The 18327-nt window shown below is 61.3% G+C and overlaps 1 protein-coding gene across 1 annotated transcript in view; it reads right to left on the reverse strand.

Annotated features, from left to right (window-relative positions):
• Positions 1–18327, reverse strand: part of PCNT (pericentrin) — a 112484-nt gene that overhangs the window by 11961 nt on the left and 82196 nt on the right. Inside the window, 11 exon segments of the mRNA XM_045084283.1 lie at positions 1090–1263; positions 2287–2389; positions 3088–3296; positions 6071–6661; positions 6997–7147; positions 7400–7622; positions 8502–8685; positions 9414–9584; positions 10233–10427; positions 15074–15228; positions 18066–18168. Coding sequence (XP_044940218.1) covers positions 1090–1263; positions 2287–2389; positions 3088–3296; positions 6071–6661; positions 6997–7147; positions 7400–7622; positions 8502–8685; positions 9414–9584; positions 10233–10427; positions 15074–15228; positions 18066–18168 — 2259 coding nt within the window.

Consider the following 18327-nt stretch of genomic DNA (forward strand, 5'->3'; position numbering starts at 1 on the left):
AGTTTACAGGTGGGTAAGGCCGTTAAGGGACAGGTCACTGAAGAAGATCCAGACGCCATCGGCACAGGGCGCGACGCTAGCAGCAACCGCACAGCCAGCAGCCAGCGAGCCGACACGCGACGGCACTCCCCCACTCTGTTCGAGGGGAAAGGGAACGGTGAGCCGCTGGACACTAGGTGGGCTCGACATGCACACTGCAGGGACACAGCAGCCCCCGTGCCCCCATCTGGGCATTTGCCCCAGAGCAACTGCTTCCAGGAACGCGAGCAGCCCGTGTGCAGCCCCGAGACCACGCAGCCACCCTGCGGAGGCCCATCTGCGCCCGGACGCTGCCCGGCGGTACGGCAGCTACGTCAACGCCCAGGACGGCTCACGGGAGCTCCCGGAAGAAGCAAAGGGCCTGCAAGAGGACACACCGTGCGCCTCAGGGCCCGTGACACCCGGGAAACGGCCAGGCTGTGCCTGGGGCAGCGAGCTCTGACCATGCGGACGAGCACGCGGGTCCCGAGTCTGGGCGTGTGTAACCTCAAGTGACCCCTACTAACTAGGGGCCAACTTTACTGCACGTAAAGTAAAAAATAATTTAAAATTTCTCATTGCAGGGATGCCTGCGTGTTTCAGTCATTAAGCCTCTGCCTTCGGCTCAGGTCATGATCTCAGGGTCCTGGGATTGAGCCCCGCATCGGGCTCTCTGCTCCGCGGGAAGCCTGCTTCTCTCTCCCCCACTCCCCCTGCTTGTGTTCCCGCTCTCGCTGAGTCTTCGTGAAATAAATAAAATCTTAAAAAGAATTAAAAAAAACCTTTTTTTCTTTGTAAAAATAGAAAAGCAAATCACAAAGATACGAATCTAAGTATAAAAGAAAAACACCAGGCGTTCTAGGAATAAAGTCTATCAAACTACGTGATCAGGAACACTACGTCATTTTAATTAGGTAAACGTCAAATAGATTTCCTGCCCCAAGGCGCTGGGGAACATGATCTCACGCGTGTCCGCGCGGGCGCTCGCGTCTGGGAACAGCGTGGACACGGGGCTGCAGGGCGCACGCGGGGGGCTCAGAGGCCCCCGGCCAGAGGGAGGCGCGTACGTACACTGCACACGCCGCGCCGCAGCAGGTGCTGCTTCAGCGACTTCTCCAGCTGCGACACCGCCCGGCACAGCTCCGCCTTCTCCTGCGTCACCGTGCGCAAGGCTGTGGTCAGAGAGTCGTTGTCCTTCAGGAGGACGTCCACCAGCTGGGTCTGCAGCTCTGCCCTCATCTTCCTCTTAACAGGAGAAACAGAAATTGTAAAACGAATCTGTCTGTTAAAAGATATCTCTGAGGAGAGCCTGGGGGGCTGAGTCGGCGACGCGTCTGCCTGCGGCTTCGGTCATGACCTCGAGGTCCTGAGATGGAGGCCCGCGTGGGAGAGGGGCCTGCTCAGCCGGGAGCCTGCTTCTCCCCGTCCCTCCCTCCGCTGCGCCCCTGCTTGTGAGCTCTCTCTCCCTCTCTCCCACATAAGTGAGTAAGATCTTTGCTAAAAAAAGGATACTTGCTACTTGTGTTTTTTACTGTTGGTTACTTTCAAGAACCACAGTTTTATACGCATTTGGGGTTCAGCGGGAGCTTGTGGGGCTGGACAGACGTCTCCACCTACGGGACAGCAGAGTCCCGACTCTGAGTCCCGACAGAGAGTCCCGACTCTCATCGCCGTTCCTCTGTGCACGAGACACCGCCCAGCGCGGGGCCGCACTAACGAAGCCCGTGCAACAGAACTCCGCGCGGATGGCTCGAGCCCCGTGAGTAGCACGCAGGGAACGGGGAACGCTGTGTGCTCGTCCGGGGGGGCCCAACACGCACGTCCCTGGAGTCGTGCGGCCTGCAGCTGACTCGGGACGTGGACACGGGCACAGCCTCCTCAGACAGCACGCCCCACACGGACCCGGCGGCCCCACGGGCACGCGGTCCGCTCTCCTGCTGCCTACGTGTGCCACCTTCACGAGACGTGGCGGGATTTCACGGGGTCACCCACCAGGAACCGGCATCAGCCTCAGGACTTCCGAACCCTCCAGGCGCCGCTGCCAGGGAGCATGGACTCGGCCCTCGGGAGCTCACTTCTGGCTCAGGCTTTCAACCCAGGTGTACGTGGAGCAGCCTAGGTCCGCAGGGGCCCTGGGACACCTGCCCTGAGCACCACAGCCCAGCCAGTGCCCGCCGGAGGGTGCACCCGGGCACTTGGCAAGGTCACGCCCACGGGAGGGGGTGTCAGACTGAGGAACCACGCGGGGGGCGGGAGAGCCGCCCTCACCTGGGAGGAACCGGGTGTGCTCAGCTCAGACTTGAGCTCCTCTAACGTGCACAGTAAGGAGGTCACGGCTTTCTCGTTCGATGACGTCCAGTCGCTGATTGTCCTGTGAACACAGAGAGACACTGGAAGGGCTGGCACAGGCCACAACGCTGCCCCTGGAGGGTGTGCTTCGGACCACCCCCTCGAGCTGCACTCTGCCCATGGCGGCCGCAGGGACGGGACGCAGCCCTCGTGCGCACAGTCCGGGAGGCCCAGAGACGTCCGGCCGCTGAGCACAGACCACAGAGACTGCCCGAGCGCGGCTTTCCGCTGGCGTCTGGTTTGGGTGTGAAGCACCGTCCGGAAGGAACGCTCTCCAAGCTAAACTGATTCCCGACGGAAGAACCATGCAGACAGGAGAGGGCGAGTGTCAACTCTTTGGTCGGCCCCTTAAACACGGGGGGCACCCGGCTTGCGTGAGCCGCGGTCCTGGCAGACACCGTGCGGACCTGCTGCACCACCCAACCCCAGCGGGCCCCAGCGGGCCGGGCCTGTATCCCGGCCCGGAACCTCGGGACGGGGACTGGTTGCAAAGGGACATGAGGAGACCAGATCTAAGAGAAACCTGGGCTTTACTGTTCCAACCACAAGGCAAACAAACACAACCCGGTCGCCATCTTTCAGGAAGGTGCTGCCCAGAAATCCATCAAACCCATGGGAACAGAAGAACCTGCCGCATTAACACGGGGACTGGAAACCAAAGACCGGTCCCCAGCGCCCACCCGGCTCGGCTCGGGGGACAGCCCGTCTGGACGGGCTCACCTGTCCACCGTCCGGCTGACGAAGTTGGTCAGGAGCCCGGCGGCGCACAGCAGCTGCTGCCGGACCTTCTCCAGGCCAAGCCGCTCCTCCTGCAGCCGCTCCGCCTCCGGGGCCTGGCAGGCCGCCTCCTTCGCCTCCAGGGCCTGCACCGTCCGCTGAAGCTGCCGGATCTTGTGCTGGTCTCGCTGGCGCTGGAGCTCCAGCTCCCGCTGTTGCGGCAAAACAACAAAAAAGTCCTTCACACACCTGTTCCCGAAGCAGAAGCCTGAAGCCCAGCCATCATGGGGGGGGGGGGGCGTGGGCGGCACGGGGTCCCGGGGCAGGGTGGGGGAGTGAAGCGGGGCTTGCTCGGCACAGCAACACCCTCCACGGGGCGCAGCGACCAAGAGGCAGAGCCAAGCTCCGCGGCGTGGGTGTGGACGGTCTCATCGCCGCCTCTGAGAACGGTCGGGCTTTTACGAGCGTGCGCTGGGGAGGCGGGACACGGAAACAGGAGAACTCACAGGCCCACGTCCCGGCTTCCCCGGTGGGTGCCCGCACACACGCCCACACACACCCACACACCGACCCGACGGGCACGGAGGAAGGTGCACGTGCACCTGGCGGAAATGGCCTCACTTGCAAAATGCCCTTCACCATGGAGGTGCTGGGCGTGGCGGGACAGCTCCCGGCTCCCGGCCCAGCACGGGGATCTGCACCCCCATCAGGGACACAGAGCGGTTCACCGGCGGAAACCTGTCCAGGCAGCCGTGAATGCAAGAAGGCCGCTCGGAGGAGATTCCGCAGGTGAGGGCGGCGCCTTGGGAAGGGCCAGAGAGGCGGCGTGTCCGTAGAACCTGGGTCGCCCGGAACCCAGCCCAGGCCTCCTGCCCCCGCGCGGCGCACGCAGCGCAGACCACAGTGTCCGCTCGATCGACGCAACAGCCTCGTGAGGACGGGGGCATCGGTACTTGGCTATTTTCCGGGTGAGGAAAGCAAGACACCGAGAGACCTACGAGTTACGGGGTGCGGAAGAGATAGGAGAGACCGGGAGCAACCACCTCGGGAGGCCGCCGTGCTCCGAAGAAAGTCCACAATCCGGAACAAACCAACCGTCTACAGACCACCACACCCAAAGAGCTGTGTCAATCCCTTAAATCTCTGTTCCGTGACACGCTGTGAAGAACAGTTTATTAACTTGAAAAACATTTTTGTTGCATTTTTAAAGCTAAAACAAATCAAAGTTAAGGGGTTTGGCTGAAAACTTTGGAGGTGGGTTGAGGAAGTTCTTCAGAAGCACGTGGAGGCCAAGGCACACTTCCCCAGGAGAAAAGGCAAGCGCACGCACACGCACGCACACGCACGCACACGCACACAATCCTGGACACATTCAGGGGTTCTGCGCCAGCAAGGTCCACCCCGGGGCGTGACTCGACTCGTCTCTTTCACGGAACAGCCCAGGATCCGTCCAACCGTACACCGCCCGCTCCTTGCAACACCTCCAAACTGGTGCGTGTTTCCGGGTGGGTGCGCGGTAAACACGACCATGACCGGGAAGCCTGCGTCCCACAGCACGGCACACACGTGGGCCTTGGAAACACTGTGACAGGAGCTGGGCAGGGAGGCCCCACACTGCCCGATTCCTTCCCAGGAAACGTGCACCACAGGCCGACCCACACACAGGAAGGTGACTTGCCGAGGCCAGGGCTGAGCGTTAATGGTGTGGCTTCCGTGTGGGGCAACGGATGTGTCCTAACATGCGTGGTGGCGACAGGCACAAGATTCCGAAGGAACCGAAACCCCTGATGCACAGAAGCGATGCTGGTGAACTCGGGTGTGAGCCGGGTCTCAGCAAACCGTCCAGCGCACTGATCACACCGGCTGTGAACTTCCCGAACTAACCAATCGCATAGCATCTGGGGAGCTGACTTATCCTTGAGAAATCTAGTTTTCGGAAACATATTCATTTCTCAAATATTTCAGGGTAGGCTAACCACTGAGAACACCAGGCTACTGGCTTTCCTCGTATGTTTTTAAAAACTTATTTGGATTTTCACAATTTAAAAAAATGTTTAAAAAATATTTTTTAAAAATATATTTTAAAAACATTTTTTAAGAAAACAACACAAGTGTCCATCCGTGCAAAGACACACAGTTCAATTTTCTCGGAAACAAAGATTTCTGATGGACATAAAACATACCTAAAAGTAACATTTTATCCAAAACACTGAAACACTTCCCAACCTGCAAGGCAAAAATCATCCAGGTATCAAAGTCAAAAACACCACAACTTGAAAAAGACCCATGTCCCCTACGAACACAGATGCAGAACCCTAACCAAACGCGGCAAGCCGCAGCCAGCGCCGTACAGAAAAGCACCACCAGAGCGGGGTTCGGCCGGGAACGCACGGCGGGCTCCACAGGCGGGACCTGATCTACAGGAAACTCGGCGTCCACAGAATAAAGGGCAAAAACATCGATTCCAAGACACCAAAAGTGCAACTGAAGACACGGCACACGCAGGGGGAGCAAACCAGGAAGAGAGCCTCCTGCGACGGCGGGAGACCGAGACGGTGGCCCTGGGACGGGCAGGGGGCCGTGTGAACGTCAGCCGCACAGGGACGGGAGAAGCCGCCGCGGACGTGCAGGAGACGTGATCTCACCCACGGAAAACTACACGTACGTTAAGCAGCTGGGAACAACGGACATCGCTCAACACCTGTGGACACCTGGCCGATGGCGCCCACTCATCACCTGGAAGCCGCAGCACCCAAAGATCAGGCCCAGCCTCCTTCACCCTCCGCAGAGGGGACATCGCCAAGGGGACTGTCCCCCAGAGCTGCCCGCAGAGTCTACGCGGGACCCGAGTGCCCACATGATCCCAAGAGACCCGCCACGGAGCAGTGGCGACCAGAGGGCGGCGGACGGATGGACCAGCGGGACGGAGGGGGGATCCGGCCCCACGGCGGGAGTCAGGGCGGCGACGCGGACGGCGCGCGCTCACCCGTTTCTCCTTGTCTCCCGGCGGCCGCAGCTCTGCGTCGGCCCGGCCCGGCCCCGTCTCCACTCGCCTCCTCGAGTCCTTGTGTCCTTCCCGCGCGGCCGGCCTCGCCTCTGCGCACTCTAGTCCCGCCGGTGGCCCCGCGGCTGCAAGCCGTGGCTCCCGGACCACGGGCGGCTGCGCGCCGGGGCTGTGCACCGCCCTTACCTCCTTGTCCCGCTCCAGCTCCGCTGCCCGCTGCTGCATCTGCTCCAGTCGGGCCTGCGGCTCCGGCACGCGCGCCCGCTCGTCCCTCGACCTCCGCGGCGGGGCCTGCTGCGCTGGGGGGTCGCGGGCACCACGGCTCAGCTGCTCTGTCAGCAGCCGCTCGTGACGCAGGGCGGCCGCCAGCTCCCGCGAGCGGCCCTTCTCGGCCTCCAGGCTGCGCCGCAGCTCGCACAGCTGGCCCTGCTCCTGCGCCAACAGCGCTTCGCAGCGCGAGGCCTCGATCTGCAGCTCCCGCCGCAGGTTGTCCGTGGCCGTCTGCTCGTGCTCCAGGGCCACGCGCAGCCGGCTGCTCTGGGCGCACTGCTGCTCCAGGGCCGTCCTCAGCTCCTGCCAGGGGAGCGGATGGCACGCGGTGACCCGAGGGGAAGGATCGCACTGTCCGGCCGCAGCTGCCGGGCCCCCCCATCCACGGACGGAGCCGTCCCGCCGTCACCCGCCCGAGCCTCGCGGCGGAAGGTCTGGAGGCCACAACTCCGGCCTCGGCTCACCGTCCCGCCTGTCCAACCCCAGCACCCGTGGGTCACGATGAAGATGCCGCCGTCCCGCCCGGCTGCCGGGCACATGCCCACGGGGAGAGGAGGAGAGGGGCCCCGCCAGCCCCACCGCCCACTGGCCCCACCGCCCACTGGCCCCGCTGCCCACTGGCCCCGCCGCCCAGGCACCTCCAGGGTCTTGGAGCTCTGGCCCTCCTCGCGCAGGTGCCGTAGCCGCTGCTCCTCGAGCCGGCCCCGCAGGGCGTGCTCCTTCCCACGCTCGCATTCCAGCTCCTGCAGCGCGGCCTTCAGGCTGCTCTCCTTGCCGTCCAGCACGGACCTGCGCAGGAGACGGGGACAGAGCCCGCGGCCTCGTCCGACCTGCATGTGCACCTGCGCCGGGCGCTCCCCGCAGACCCAGCACCCCGTCACAGCACGCACACCAACCACAGCTCGCCAGGGCCGCCCTCCCCGGCCGCACCAAGGGAAGGGGTGCAGACGCCTGCCAGGCCTCTGTACCTCCCTCGACAGAGTCTGCGGACGGACCGGACCGGGACCCGGAGGGGCGTGCAGGGTGGGGCTGCGGCCCTACCTCAACTGCAGGACCTCCTTTTGCGCCTCGCTGAGGGAGGCCAGCAGCCTCTCATTGTCCTGTTTGCACTCGCGGAGCTCAGCTCTCAAGTCTCGGACGGCGGTCTGCTCCACCGCCAGGAGCTTCCGTGCACTGCCGGCTTTCTCCTGCTCTTCCTTCAGGGTTTTCTGCACGTCACTGGCTATCCGCTTCTCCTGCTCGACCTTATATGCCAGTAGCTCCACTGAGAAAGACACAGAGGACGGGAGACAGCCTCGCCCACATTCCAGGGCGAGCTGTGCCCGGGACCTCAGAAATTAAACACAAACCAGTATGGGGACGGGACATACTCACTCTGGGGAAAACGACACTTCCAGGCCTATGGCCAGGACGCTGGCCTCCCCACCACACTCCCCGGGCCTCGGGGCACCCAGAGGTAGATGGGCAGACTGACCCCACAGGCCAAAGGACAGGACAAGGCTCCCCAGGGCCAGTGGCTCAAGGCCTGGGGTCTGCCTGGAGGCTCAGAACGGAGAAGGACCGTCCTCTGCTCTTCCTGGATCACCACTTCCCTGTGACTCCTACACCGTGCGCTCCCCAGCAGAGACGGCCCCAATCCCAACAGTGTCACTGCCCCAAACCCTAGGGAGGGAACAGCCCTGGTCCTCGATAGACCCGTCTGGAACCCAGAAGAAAAGGGACACCCGCACACCCTCCACGGGGCTGGCATGACTCCAGCACCAGAGCTGAAGACAAAATCACAGCCCCTCACGCATGCAGACGAGAAAAACCAGCAGCCCGGCCCAGAAACGCTCCCAAGACAAGGCAACACGACGCAAACGCAAGGCCACACGCTGGACGGCTCTGGCCCGCCGTTCAGCACCCAGAACCAGGAGGAGAAGTGGCCCTGAGAGCTGCCGGCATGCGTGGGCAGGGACCACAGCTGGCACCACGAGTCAGAGCAGGAGGTGGGGCACTGCCCCTGTGGCCAGACCTGCTCCTGCCCTCACTCACCAATGCTCAAGGCCTAACCAGAGCGACAGTAGGAGGAGGCAGGTGGGAAAAAAAATTAAATTGTCCTCCCGTGTCCCACTCCCGCAGCAGACGCAAGCGCGGCACCCACCCTGCCTGCGCAGCTGGTGCTCCTGCCGGCTCCCGCGGGCCTCCGCGCTGGTCAGCGCCCCGCACAGCTGCTGCAGCTTCTCCTGGTTCTGCAGGTGCGTCATGCGCAGCTGGGCGCGCAGGGCCTGGATCTCCGCCAGCAAGCTGCTCCTGTCCGACAGACGGAGGTGCTCCAAGGACTTCTCCTGCAGACAGCCCGAGAGACGGGGCGGGAAAGGAGGGAGCAGGGTCACGGACTCGGCCACTGGACGGCCCTGTGGAGGAGCACGCCCTGAATGGAGGAACGGGAGCACGGAGTGGGCCCCAGGGTGGGGGAGGCCAGGCCTGGCAGCGTGCTGGCGGCTCCACACGAGCAGCGCACCCTCTGCAAATTCGTGCCTCCAGCACCGTGGGCCCAAGCCTGGGGACGGAGCCTCGTCCCGGACAGAGTAAGAACAGGCTCGTAGGAGGGTTCGGCGACAAACACGTAGTATGGAACGGAGGCCCCAGGGGACCTTCCGACCTCACACGGCTCCCTGCGGGTCTGTGCTACAGGTCACTGTGACCTACCATGGACCTGCCACTAGACTCTAGTGCCCTCTCCTCCAAGGGACTCGGTGGAGACCATGCTGACCCCTCTGGCTCTCTGACCCTCCCCACCCGGGACTCAGCGCTCATGGCCTACATCAGGACACTTGGCGCTGCTCTGTCTTTAGGAAAAGGCCAGTTACTTCCAGAACACAGAGACTGAGAAGCAGAATAAACGTACAGACCTCTGCACTGGGCGAGATCGCGATTCAACCGTGTTACATGTGGACTGAGGCAGGACGTCTTCCCCGGTCCCTGCCACGTTCCAAGGTCAAACTCCCATGAACCCATTCCGTCACCCTCTCTGTTGCGGGGCTGCAGGAACCGCATCACGGCACGCGCTCACCTGCTCCTGGACCACCTTCTCCAGCCGCTGCAGCAGGGAGCTGTGGTCCCCGGGGTCCGGAGCACAGGCCTGCGGCTGCAACTCAGCCCTCAGCACCTCCCACTCTCTTCCAGACGCCTCCTGCACAACCTGCAGAAATTCTCTCCAGTCCAGACACGTGTCGGGAGGTTCCTAAAATATTGGGACAAGAAGCTCAGTGTTCTTACAAACACATCCTGCGGGTTGCCCCGGAAACCGCCCCCCATAAGAGCACACACCAGTGCATCCACGACCGCCCTAGAGCACACGAAGCCAACGCTGCTGACAGAGGAGACACTACCGAAGGGGAGAGCACGTAAGACTGGGCCAACGGTGGGCAAACTTCCTCCGTTCCCACCACCACGCCAGGCCCAGCGCGGGTACTGCTGGCTGGCCACCTTGTCCGCCGGCAGGCCTGGGGCTGGCACTGGGGTATTGCTTCCCTGCACACCCTGTGGTTGGTAGGTCCCTCGGGTAGGTTTCCTGGCCATCACCCAGCCGCCCTGGTTCCCCACTCACGGAGCAGACACTGGGACCCCAAAGGCTCAGGCCTGGCCCCCATACCCGGCCCCCGTCACCCACCTCTAGCTCCACCACGTGGCCTCCTCCCACGGCCTTTCCTGCCCTAAAGGGGCCTGGAATGTGCCAGCAAACATGACTGAGAGGGCGGCCGGCCAGGTCCAAGGCCCCTGTGCCCAGCGCTGACCCCTCCTTCCCTTGACCCCACTCATCTAGCCAAGCGTCCCCCACCAAGTGCTCCTTGCCCACACCTTCCCCTCTCTCAGGTGGAGCGCCCCGTACCTTCTCTCCCTTGTGGAGGGCTAGGGTCTCATGTCTCCGCAGGGCCGGCACCGCCTCCAAAAGCCTGGAGCCCTCCCTCGGGAAGCACTCAAGGGGGGCACTCGGCTCGCCCTTGCTCAGGGTGCTGGGCGGCCCGTGGCGCTCAGACAAGGCCAGAATGTGCTGGCTCTCGTCACACACCATCTGCAGCAGGGCCTGCAACGGAAGAAGGAAAAGTGGCCGGAAGCCACTCGTCCGTCTAGTCCCTGGCCCACCACCCAGGAGCGCTCACCAGGGCTGTACGCACAGCTCTCCACAACCTCTGAACCCGAGAGCGAGTTCTGTGGTTCCGCGAGATTCCTCAACAACCACCCCCCACCGACCTCCAGACCCACTAGGAAACCAGCTGGAGAGAGGATGTGGGTGTGCGCTCCCCCCAGACGGCGCCCCACCAGCGCCTGCACCGGGGCAGCGTCCCCTGCCACCCCTTCCAGAAGCCTGGGCGGGGCGCAGGGCAGGGCCATGCGCCAACTTCCCAGGCCCCATCATGGAGATGCCCTGCGACTCCCCAGCTCTCCTGGGACGCAGCCACCGCGCTCTGAGCAGACTGCAGGGACCCACACAGGGGGCCTGGGCTTCCCTGGGGGTGAGGCACCTGCACACAGCACCCGACCCGCTGCAGGCCACTCTGGCCCTCGCCGCCTACAGCAGGGCCCGGACATGGGCAGCAGGGAGAGGGTCGCCCGACGCCCAGACAAGTCCCAGCACACATGCTGGGACTGTGAGCGCAGGAACGGGTCCCGCACGGCACCAGGACTCGGGGAAATGCACTGGCCAGGTCTCCTGCCCAAAGACACGGACAGAGGAACAAAGTGGCTTCCCCAGAGCTGCCCCCCGCTTAGGACCGACACAGGGTCCGAAGTAACCAGAGCGGCCCTCGCTGCACACGCGGGGTCACTCAAGGGGCGTGTCCCGCGTCTGTCTCTGCGGAACAAAGACGAACAGACGCTTCGAACAGGGAAGAACGAAAGGAGCACTGCAGCGGGGCTGGCTGGGTCGGCTCGGAGCCCGGCCCTTGATTCCAGCCCGTGTCACGGTCTCGGGGTCCTCAGATCAAGCCCCACATCGGGCTCCAGGCTCAGTGCAGGGTCTGCTTGCGGTTCTCTCTCCCCCTTGCGTGCCTGCTCTCGCCCAAGTAATCGAAAAAAAACAAGAACAAGAACAAAAACCAAGAAACCCAAGTTCAACCCCCGAGAAACAAACTACCCAGTTTAAGAAACGGACAAAAGGCACGAAGAGACACTTTTCCGAAAAAGATGTCCAGACGGCGAAGAAATGCATGAAAAGATGCTCAACATCGCTCATCATCAGGGAAATACGAGTCGCCCGGTGGCTCAGTGGGTTCAAGTGGGATCGAGCCCCGCATCGGGCTCTCTGCTCAGCGGGGAGCCTGCTTCCCCCTCTCTGCCTGCCTCTCTGCCTACTTGTGATCTCTGTCTGTCAAATAAATAAATAAAATCTTTTAAAAAATAAATAAATAAATAAATAATATTTTTTTAAATGAGTAAGTAAGTAAATGTGCATTAAAATTCCTCTGTGGGAGAAGCAGCCATGAAGAGGCTTAGGACAGAGCACGACCAGTTCACTACAAACAGCTCTGGCTAGGATCCCAACGATGGAGCCAGAACCGCAGAGAACCGATACGGAAAGTGCTACAAGCCCAAGCACATGTCACATTCATGCTCATACTTCCCGTGCCGCAGCCCAGGGCAGACAGCAGCTGCTGTGGGGAGACGAGAGGCTGTCCCCGAGTCTGCAGCCCCACGCACGGCCGGAAGGACTCTGCGGCAGACGACCGCCAGCCCCTCCTCCGGGAGCCCTTGCCCACGGCTAGGCGTTCCACGGAGCGCCTGTGAGGACGAAGGACCACGGCCTGCACCATCCCGCGAGTGAAGCTGCCGTCAGGCCACCGCAGCCCTTTGGGGATGTCGCAGGACCCTGGGTCTGCTGCTGAGCCCTACCCTCAGGACTGGCATTCCACTGCGGGACCTGTGCTTTGGGACTGCCCCTCCATGTGCAGTGTCGCCACTGCTTGCGAGCCTGCCCACCCCTCCTGTGGAGCCCGCGTTAGCTCCCGCCGGTGCACAGCACCCCCAGCACCGCAGCACCAAGGTCCGTGCCACGAACCTGCTCGTGGCTGCTTCCGGAGAGGCCCTGGAGATGTCCAAGTCGGGCCTACCACGGCCTCCAGCGCCCGCTGGGCCTCCCCCCAGTACTCCTGGCTGCGGGGCACCCGGAGCCGGGGCCACTCCGGCTCACGGCTGCCACGTCGGGAGGCCTGGTAGGGCCAGCTCAGACGGGAGCACAGGCTTCTCTTGAAGCTGCTGTCCCCAGCGGTGAGCGCGGTGGCCTTGTGCTCCAGAAACAGTGTAGAAACTTAAAGGAAAATGCGCCGAGAAACCTACTGGAAGATACTTCCGTCCTCTCCTCTTTTTCAACGAGGGAGCGTGCGGACAAGCACGGGGAGGGGCAGAGGGAGAATCTCAAGCAGACTGTGGGCTGAGTCGGAGGAACCAGGTGTGGGGCTCGATCCCACGACCTTGAGATCACCAAGCTCAACTGACCTCGCCACCCAGGCGCCCCTCCTATCCACTGTCACTTGGAAACAGGGAAGTCGCAGGTTCCGAGGGGCCGATGAAGGGCTGCACTAATAGCTCCTGACGCTTGCCCGTGTCCACGTGGCTCCCCTGCAGACCGCGGCTCCCCTACAGACAGTCTCAGCCACTTCCTGGGCTCCAGGGCCTTCACTGGGCTTCTGTGTTTTCTTCGTTAATCACCGAACATTAAACCTCAAAGCCTAAGTATACAGAATTGTCCAAACAACTGAATCCATTCCTGAAAATTATAGGTTCTTCCACCATTAGGTTGCCTGGATTAGAGCTGCTAAGAAACGTGCCTTTAATATTTTATATCCCATAAAAAACTGAGGAGTGCAAGGGCACCGGAGTGGCTCAGGTCACGATCCCAGCATCCCGGGATCAAGCCCCACAGAAGGCTCCCTGCTCAGCGTGGGGGCAGGGCTGCTTCTCCCTTTGCCTCTGCCCCTGCCCCACACCGCTCACACTGGTGCACGCACTCTCCCTCTCAAATAGCCTTTAAAAAGAATCCTTTCCTTTGGCTGGCACCCTAACAGCGACGTCACGGGACAGGTGGCCCGTGGGGGCAGCACGTGTGACAGACGAACTCGTCGGGCCACCGAGCTGCGCACCTGAAACCGCAGGAACACGGGCGTCGACGATCCTCACGCTAAAAGAAAACACTGAGCTCCCTTTGGAAATGCTCTCGGGGTTGGAGCAGGACACGATGCTGACGTTGCCCTGTGACTTATTCAGCCAAGTCTGTGTCCGTGCTGTGACACGAACGGTTTGCTAATCTGGCGAGGGAAAAGAGAACTTGTGGGAAGTGCCACGGACTTTGTGGCCAGGTGGCAGATGTGCTAACTGACCGCACCGTGGAGTCGCTGTAGCACCTGCACACGCCGCACACTGGTCGCGCATCAATTCAAACTAGAACGTAGCGTTCTCACACGTCGGCTCCAAGTGGAACCACGGCACGTGGACTGTGGCTTCCTTCCTCCGGCGATGCCCTGGCTCTGAGCCCGGAGCACCGAGTCCTCCCACCGTGACCGTGAATGGAGGACAGGGCCTCTGCTCTGTGACCAGGTGGCTGTGTGACCGGGTCCTCGGGGGAGGCACATGCAGGGCCGACAGAGCCGCGGCAGGCGGCTCACACCACACATGGGTCAGAACGAGCCCAGCGTGCCGACGGGGCTGGTCTGGTGGGTGGATGAGCAGGTCTGCCACGGCGGGCAAGAAAGGTCCTGTTGGGGGGCGGGGGAGGGCAAGGGTGCTGCTGGCAAACAGGCTTGAAGGAAGCCTTGGCCCGTTCTCTGCAGACAGGCCCCCGCCACGCTGAGGAGAGCCAGCGGATGGCGAAAGGGACGGGACAAGCGAGCGTGGACTCACTGGGGGCCCCCAGGTGTGCCCTTGGAGCTGCCCCACAGGAAGCTTCCGGTCTGGTACAGGAACACACGTGAGCTGCTGGAGCCGCTGGGCCGGGCCAGAGGCTGCCCATCCGCAATGCCCGCACCGCTACCCAAGTCCAGACAAGCTTCCTTCTCAAGAGCCACCGCCAGGACGACGGAGACGCACAGGGCAGAGCACTCTACTCAACGGGACGGAGACCCTCTCAAGCAGCAGCTCCTGCGGCAAAGCCGGCTGGGCTCTCCACTGAGGCCCGTCGGCCCTGTGCCTGCAGACAGCCCCACTGCCCGTGCCCCGTAGCTCGGTTCCCTGCAGGTACTGGGCAGAGGGCAGCCCAGTCAGGAGCACAGGCCACAGCTGTCTCAGGAAACGCGAGAGTCCGTCTCCAGAACCAGACAAAGCCCACAACCACTTCCCCACAGAGGGTCATGCGTTCTGATACCTAAACTCAGTTCAGGAAGGCTGACCCTAATTTTGTCTCTTGTGATTTATTACAACCGCGGCACCTGCAGGCCCCCAGCAGGTGCAGGGAGAGCTGGCCCTCCTCTGGGGACCCTGGAGCCCGAGGCTCCCACAGCACCCCCAAGCCCGCCACGCCAGGATCTCACCTGGGACACCTGTCCCCACGCCCCCCAGGACAGCAGCCGGCTCTGTCTGGAAACACTCACAGGAGATGTCGTTCGAGAGCAGCTAGAACCGACGCAGCGGCCTGGGTGGCGGGACGTACGCCGCCCGATACGTCAGCACCACGCGGCAGTCACGGCGGCCACAGACGGAGGCCCGTCAACACCACAACACCCTGCTCCTGCCAGCCCTCACCTTCACTTGTTTCGGATGGACTCCCTTCTCCTTCATGGCTTCCAGCGGCTGCTGGAACCTTCCAGAGGCAGGAGGCGGCACTGCAGGACTAGCAGTAGAGGCGTCGAGTCTTCCCGAACCCTGGTTTAGTAGCTCTCCAAACCCCGAGCCATCACCTAAAAACACGGCACAAGGTCCAAGTCAAACCACAATCCTCTGGTGGCCTTCCTGGGGGAGGGCCCGGGGGCAGACACTCGGCAGTGACAGGGGTGTGGCCAGACCCCCGCTTCCTGGTGCTGTGTGAGGCCCCGAAACACCGGAAGAGCTATGGCCGGGACGCCCCTTCCCGAAGACACCCGCAGAGCACCAAAGAGAGCAGAAATGTTTCTATAAATCTATACGATGACTTAATTACATCCATTAAGAAAAAGCATATTGTGTACGTTTGGCATGTAAACCCATGACTCCAACATAAGCCTTAATGGTCTCTCAGCTCATCTGTAAACAGACGCACGAGTGGGTTTCCTCATCCCCCAAAGACAGGACCCCAAGGCCACAGGGCTCCTGCCAGAAGCGCCTGGGCTGACACACGTGTCACCCAAGGAAGGGACAAAGACGGGGCAGGATTCCGCTTAGGCACATGGAGAGGAGATGGGGGACAGGAGACGCGTGGTACCAACCGCAGGGCCGTGTGCGGGCGGCAGGTCAAGCAGCAAGGATCTGTCCAGGAAAAGGGGAGCCCGATGGGGGTGTTTGGAGGCCAGCCCTGAGACCAGCCAGGCTGGACGGGGGAGCCCTCTGGTGTTGAGGGTTCCAGATGCCAGAAACCCCACGGTGGGGCCTCAGAGAGGAGCCGCAAATGTGTCTGACGGGCGCGGCACGTCCCTGAGCCTTGCAGAGGCTCGGAAAGCAGAGGGAGGCATCCAGGGACAAGCAAGCTCGGCGTCTGCAGCTGCTTCTCTGACCGGGCTGGAGCGCCTCGCACAGACCTGGGAGCACAGCTGCCGACGTGCACCCTGCTGAGGGGTCTGAGTTCTCAGACACGCCAAGGGCTGCGCAGAAGACAGTGTGGAACAGGGACTCGGAGACGGCTGAAGGAGCCGATAAGGCCAACACCAGGAAACCTTAGAAAACCCGAGAACATCTTCAGAGAAGTCAGTCTTGACACAACAAGGAATTTTCAAGAAAAAGGACCAGAGAATACAAGAGAAGAGCTCTTTGAAGTTAAGACACAGCAGAATGAAAACATTTACTTCCAAGCTTGAGAAATAATTCCTTAAAAGCTTCTTTTAAGAACCTTTATTATCAAATAAAACAAAAGTACAAAGAAATGGAAACAAAGTGAGAAAGTAAGAAACTCAGTCCGGGGCCGACAGAAGTACGGCAGATGAGAGCCACGGGCAGGACCCAAGGAGCAGCGAAGGCCTGTTCAGGGTGACGGCTGCGCCCAGGCGTGTGGAGTCACGTGGTGGCCACCTTGGTTCTCGACGCCAGGCTCTGGGACACTGGTCAGACGTGCTGGGGCCTGAGGGAACCTGACTTCTCACCTGCAAGTCTGCACCAAGCCCAAACTATCCACACTCGCCGGGAAGATGCGGGAATTCTCAGACAACCCACCTCACACACGCTTTCTCTGCAAACGCTTCTAGAGAGCAGAGTACTCAATGAGGAGCACGAAGGAGGGACAGGGTCTGACCCGGAGAGCGGAGGCGGCACATTCAGACGGGGACGGCCGCGTGGGCAGCGCACACCCACACTCGAGGACAGTGTGGCGGGACCCATGACGGAGAACAGCAGGAGGGCACGAGCAAGGAAACCAGCTGTCTGCGAGGGGTCTCCGTCCCCGAGGCTCTGCGGGCATGTGACCGGTGTGCTCGACACACACACACCCTGGGGTGTGCGGACAGGACGGGACGACGGGGCCACCGTACAAGGACCCAGAAGGGACGTATGAGGAGACCTGGCAGCTAGAAGTTTACACATGTTGCTGGAACTAGCAAATGCAATTTAGAAATAAATACCACACACACCTCCCGAAGTTAAACGTGGGCGTCCTCAGGGAATGGTGGTTTGGCCGGGGGGCTGGGAGGCACCTTGCAGAACCACTGGATTCTGAGACCAGGAACTCACCACATGGAGTAACTCAGAACTAAAATTAGGACGTTGCTGGCCCCACCGAGCACAAGCGGAAACGCCCACGAACTTTCCTTTGTGGTCTCGCTTTCAAAAGCACTGAGTCGAGTCAGTGATGACTTTCTTATAAAAAGTGGAAACATCTCAGGAGGTGACGGACTTGTGAAAAACCAGTTAGAGAAGGACAAAGCTAGGAGGTCGTGCTTTGGCAACCATCCCAATGATGGCCCAGGCCACACTCACTCCTGGAGACCAACGTGAGCGGGTCCGAGTCAGAAACGAGAGATCACAGCACGAGCTCCACGCAGTCTCCTGCCCAACACCAAGCAATCAAAAACAGGAAATCAGAACAAAGCCTGGCAGACACCAAGGGGTCCAAGCGGACACAGGCCTCGTGCCGTGGTGCCCCGGGAAGACCGCGGCATTGGTGTGCACTCTCTCCGGACACCTGGGGACCCCACGCTGACGACGTTGCCACAGACCCTGACGAGATTCAGGACCTGCTGGCAAAGGGCTTCCTCTCCGGCCCACACGGCACAGCCTCCCTCCCACACTGCGGTGGTGCGAGGGACACCCGAGTGCCCCTTACCCGCACAGCCCCCCTCCCGTGAAGGGCGCCGACGGGGCGAGTGGCAAAATCTGAGGAGGGTCTGTAGTTGAGATGCTGCCGTGGGCCACAAGGAGGTCTGGGTGCGGAGTGCAGGTTTTGAAGGTCCACGGTCGGGTTTTCCAGAAGAACAAGACCTCAGGCCTTCGAGTGCCACTCAGCACAGGGAGGAGACGGAGGCAGGCACGGCCAGGCTGCACCAGCCTGGAGGGCCCGAGGTTCCCTGAAACCTTAACAGTTTAAAAAAAAAAAAAAAAAAAAAGACGGACTCACTGTTTTCACTTCCGTTGTTTTTCCCTTCAAACCCGAGAGGACAGGTTCTGGGCTTTTCTTGAGCATCCAGAGATGTTACAATAAAATCTTCAACATCTTTCTCCTGTTCAAACAGGCAAGTTTTTAAATGGTCATAAAATAACAACTTGTCACATCAGGGAGCTGAACTAGCCAGATGGAAACTTTCTAAGGCCTGAACTGATCATTTTCCCACACAGAACCCAAGTAAGAGTGTTTCACGCCGGAGAACGCACTAAAATCA

The sequence above is a fragment of the Mustela putorius genome, unplaced genomic scaffold (genome assembly GCF_011764305.1).
Source record: "Mustela putorius furo isolate JIRA1106 unplaced genomic scaffold, ASM1176430v1.1 tig00000765_pilon_pilon_pilon, whole genome shotgun sequence".
Taxonomy (NCBI): Eukaryota; Metazoa; Chordata; class Mammalia; order Carnivora; family Mustelidae; genus Mustela; species Mustela putorius.